Source organism: Marmota marmota, unplaced genomic scaffold, assembly GCF_001458135.2.
Source record: "Marmota marmota marmota unplaced genomic scaffold, marMar, whole genome shotgun sequence".
Lineage (NCBI taxonomy): Eukaryota > Metazoa > Chordata > Mammalia > Rodentia > Sciuridae > Marmota > Marmota marmota.
The window spans coordinates 34505936-34507675 of NW_025999842.1; the positions used below are offsets into that span (position 1 = coordinate 34505936).

Sequence of the window (1740 nt, forward strand, 5' to 3'; positions counted from 1 at the left end):
TATCTTACAAAGACAATCTCTAAAGTGCCCATTCCTATAATATAATAAGATATCCATCTGGGAGACTCATGGCCTTCAATGCATAGCCTATCTAGAGGTCAGGTTTTGCTATACACTTCATTGCAGATGTCAAAAAAGGAATGTGAACTCCTCCAAGGCCAAGAGACTCAAGAAAAGGAAAATGGGTTAAATCTATGAAACTATCCAGTTTTTTAGTTCAGACAGTAAAGTGGTTGTTGGGCTCTTATCAGGGAACAGCTCAATCTTCTTGAGAACTCTTTTCCTATTCCTATTTCAATTCTAATTTCTGAGAGTTTTGTTTTACTTTTAAGGGTTAAGACAATCAAATGAGTCCAGTAGGCATTATAACCATCCTACTCAATTGCACTATTTATTGCACTAAATTAATCCCTTGGCTGTTCTATTAGCCTCCCAAGAGTTAATATTTTGAAGGTTAAATGTGATTCAAAATCATTTATATTTTCATTATGTCATAACTATTGATTTTCCCCACTGGATTAAGTGTCCCTTTAAATTTAAAATAGAAGCAGTATAAAAACAATATATTTGTATTTTATTTTTTAAATGAAGAGATGTATAGTACAAATCTTAATGTCTAGTCCTTCACATAGAAGGGGTTTCTGAGATAATTAAATGTCCGACGGCATCCATTGTACATAATGAATTAACCCTTCTCTACCTATAAAATACTAACTATATACAATATTGGAAGAAGTTAAGCAAAATGTCACTCAAATCATTTTGTGCTCCTTAAGTCTTAAAACCTTGCTTAAAAATAAGTCTCTATTGTAGTGTGTTCTATATACTTTTATGACGTTTCTGAAGTCCTTTCATAGAATTCGTTACGATAAAAAATAGGCTCATCAAGTCACAACTAATATTAACCAGTGTCATTTTGTAACATACGGTGGGGGGTAAACGGTGTTCGTTTTATTACTTAGGGAACCATAGAATATAAAGCTTTTGATTCAGCCCACCATCAGAGATCATGTGGGTGGAAAGTCCTACCAAACTGTAGGCTAACTGGATCAGAGGACTATTAGTGGATAAAATTTTCTCCACCATCTTATTACACTATTCTGCACACAAGAATAGAGGGTCAGGTTTAGCTAGGATCTGCTGGTTTCCGCAGCACCTTGAAGATGAAAGGGAGTTTTGATTAATTCTGCCATAACCCTTAAAAGGTTACGTGTCAACAGGTTCTTGGCTGCGCTCCTCAACTTCTGCAGTAGTGGCTCCGCTCCAGGTGTCCTCCGGTCTAAAGGACTTCCAGGCCAGGGACCACGCAGCCGGAGCCAGCTTGCAGGTGTCAGAAGAGCCACCAGCGTGAGCTCAAGCTTGGCGGGGCACCAGACGCTGGCCGCACGAGGGGCGGGGAGAAACGTGTCCAGGGGCGGCGCTCTAGGACTGGGGAAGTCGGAGTGGCGCGGCGCGGTTCCCGGGGCAGCCCCGCCCCGCCTCGCCTCGCCTCGCCTCGCCTCGCCTCGCCCCGCCCCGGCGTGTCCGGCTGGGTCCTGTCCCGTAGCGTCTGTCCCCGCGCTCCTCACACCCTCCCCAGCTGAGGCGTTCGCCATTGTTCCCAGCGCAGCCATGGCTCAGCACTTCTCCCTGGCCGCCTGCGACGTGGTCGGCTTCGACCTGGACCACACTCTGTGTCGCTACAACCTGCCCGAGAGCGCCCCGGTGAGTGGCGCGGGCTGCCCGGAGCGCAGGGCGCCG

The 1740-nt window shown here is 45.3% G+C and overlaps 1 protein-coding gene across 3 annotated transcripts in view; it reads left to right on the forward strand.

Annotated features, from left to right (window-relative positions):
• The first annotated feature begins 1505 nt into the window (after positions 1-1505).
• The window catches only part of Nt5dc1 (5'-nucleotidase domain containing 1), a 137328-nt gene continuing 137093 nt past the window's right edge, over positions 1506-1740 (forward strand). For all 3 annotated transcript variants that reach the window (XR_007343362.1, XM_015500409.2, XM_015500418.2), the window contains exon 1: positions 1506-1704. Coding sequence is in view for 2 of the 3 variants with exons in the window: in XM_015500409.2 (XP_015355895.1) it covers positions 1612-1704 (93 nt within the window). In the remaining variant the exon portion in view is untranslated. The remainder of the gene's footprint in view (positions 1705-1740) is intronic.